A 1,986-nucleotide genomic window follows, 5' to 3' on the forward strand; every position below is an offset into this window, starting at 1 on the left:
ATAGGTAGAGGGACGCTCCATTTTTTTATTTACATCTAACATTTAAATTTTTGCATTTGTATTCATAAGATTTTGATGTTTTAAATCTCAGAAAAAAAATATTTATTTGATCTTAAAAAATTGTTAATAATATTATTTTTGTATGTTCATGATGTGGGTAAAGATGGAAGTTTATCTTCTATTTTTTATGCATTATTCCCATAGAATGGCATTTTCGTAAATAATATCTTAATCTTTGTCATTTAACTGCCGTGCTCCAAAATATCTCCAAAAGAAGATCGAGAACCTTCCCTGGGTCCTCAAATCGTTACATGGGCGTTTAAACCACGAGTTAAGAAGATATTTTCGGCATCCCCGTCAAAAAAGCGAAACCATTCCCGGAAAATCAATTTCTTTCTCAAAACGCTCCCTCTTTCCCCTTACATCCATATATTTCCCCTCCCTTTTTTTTCTTCAATCAAACGTTTTCGATGCAGATTCATTCATTCCTCCTCTTTTTTAATTGAGATCGATCTCCTTTCATACGGCGATGGAAGCAAAATCGGCGGATGGATCTGCCACCCATCAATGCTACTACTCTCTCCTCGGCATCCGCCGTAGCGCTTCACTCGCCGAGATCCGTGGCGCTTACAAAAAACTCGCCCTGGTAATCATTTCTCCTTCTCGGATCCCATCCGTTTCGCAACTTATGACGGTTTGTTTTGCGAAATGCGTGATGTTAAGGGTGTTTGCAGAAATGGCATCCTGATCGATGGGGTAAGGAGTCAGAGTCAGCGGCGGGGGAGGCTAAGTGCAGGTTCCAGGGGATCCAAGAAGCTTATTCCGGTTAAGTATTGTTCGCCGGTAGCCGCCGTTAAGAGTTCAAATTCCGTTTGTTCTGATATGTTTGACGTGTTCTGGTGTTCCTGCAGTTCTAGCGGATAGCGGTAAGCGTGCGATGTATGACGCTGGGCTCTTTGATCCCTTTGATGATGACGATCAGGCTCGTGGATTCTTTTTTGTGAACTCATTTATTGAGCGCTTTAATTGGGGAATAAAATATTATTAATTTATATGTTCTGCGAACAGGATTTCACCGATTTCATGGAGGAGATGCTCTCGATGATGGACTCTCGGAAGCCCGAGAAGCCGGACACGCTGGAAGACCTTCAGAAGATTTTTATGGAGATGGTCAACGGGATGGAGATGGGACGAGGGCCGTCTGATGGACGGAAAAGGGCACATGTTGAATCTCCCCGAAGCGGTGCGCCATATTCTCTCCATGATCTGTGAAATCGTATTAAAGGTGAATGTGTAGAACTTGATTGGCTATTTGGTTCGGTTTAATTTAAAATCATATGTAAAGTTCTATTTGTTTTCTATTGGTATTTCTCTCGGCATAAATTGTACTGGTTGCCACTAATTTTTATATTATGGTCTTTAGATATCAACCATTTTAACATCTTATCATCCATTACCAGCTCATTAGAGATTTTGGGTCGTTGAAATGTAAATTTTTATATTTTTATGATTACAATGTTATATTTAAGTTTTTTTTAATAAATTTGCATACATTTAGCACCCATTTCTTCAGCATTTATATATCTCACACCTAAATTTTGATTTTTACAAACACTCTAATTGATGTATAAAAAGTTATTACATTATTTTCATTTTTTCATATATAGGAAAAGATGTCTTAGACTTAAAAATTAAAATTTAGGTGTGAGATAAGTAAATGTATAAGAGAATTGGGTTTCCCTTTTTGGTAATTTTTAGGATTATATTTGTTGTTAATCATTATGTCAAAATTTGATCTTTTTTCGATAATAAGTGAAATTTAATGAGCTTAAATTTGATGACTAGTTGAAAGCAATCGATTCAAAATTGAAAATTGACACTAGAGCTTTACTCGCAAGATTTTAAGAAATTTTGGAACGAAATTTTAAATTGCAAAGTTTTTGAGATTTTTTTAGACCATTAAACTTGTCAGATTTTTTTTTTTTT

General features: G+C 36.1%; 1 protein-coding gene across 1 annotated transcript; it reads left to right on the forward strand.

The window, feature by feature from the left end:
• Positions 1-296: 296 nt before the first annotated feature.
• LOC110035327 (chaperone protein DnaJ-like) lies at positions 297-1,451 on the forward strand. Its single transcript, XM_020739560.1, has 4 exons — positions 297-646; positions 735-825; positions 912-982; positions 1,069-1,451. Exons 1-4 carry the CDS (start codon positions 530-532, stop codon positions 1,270-1,272), a joined length of 483 nt encoding a protein of 160 aa, XP_020595219.1. The 5' UTR covers positions 297-529; the 3' UTR covers positions 1,273-1,451.
• Positions 1,452-1,986: the final 535 nt, after the last annotated feature.

The sequence above is a fragment of the Phalaenopsis equestris genome, unplaced genomic scaffold (genome assembly GCF_001263595.1).
Source record: "Phalaenopsis equestris unplaced genomic scaffold, ASM126359v1 Scaffold197297, whole genome shotgun sequence".
Taxonomy (NCBI): Eukaryota; Viridiplantae; Streptophyta; class Magnoliopsida; order Asparagales; family Orchidaceae; genus Phalaenopsis; species Phalaenopsis equestris.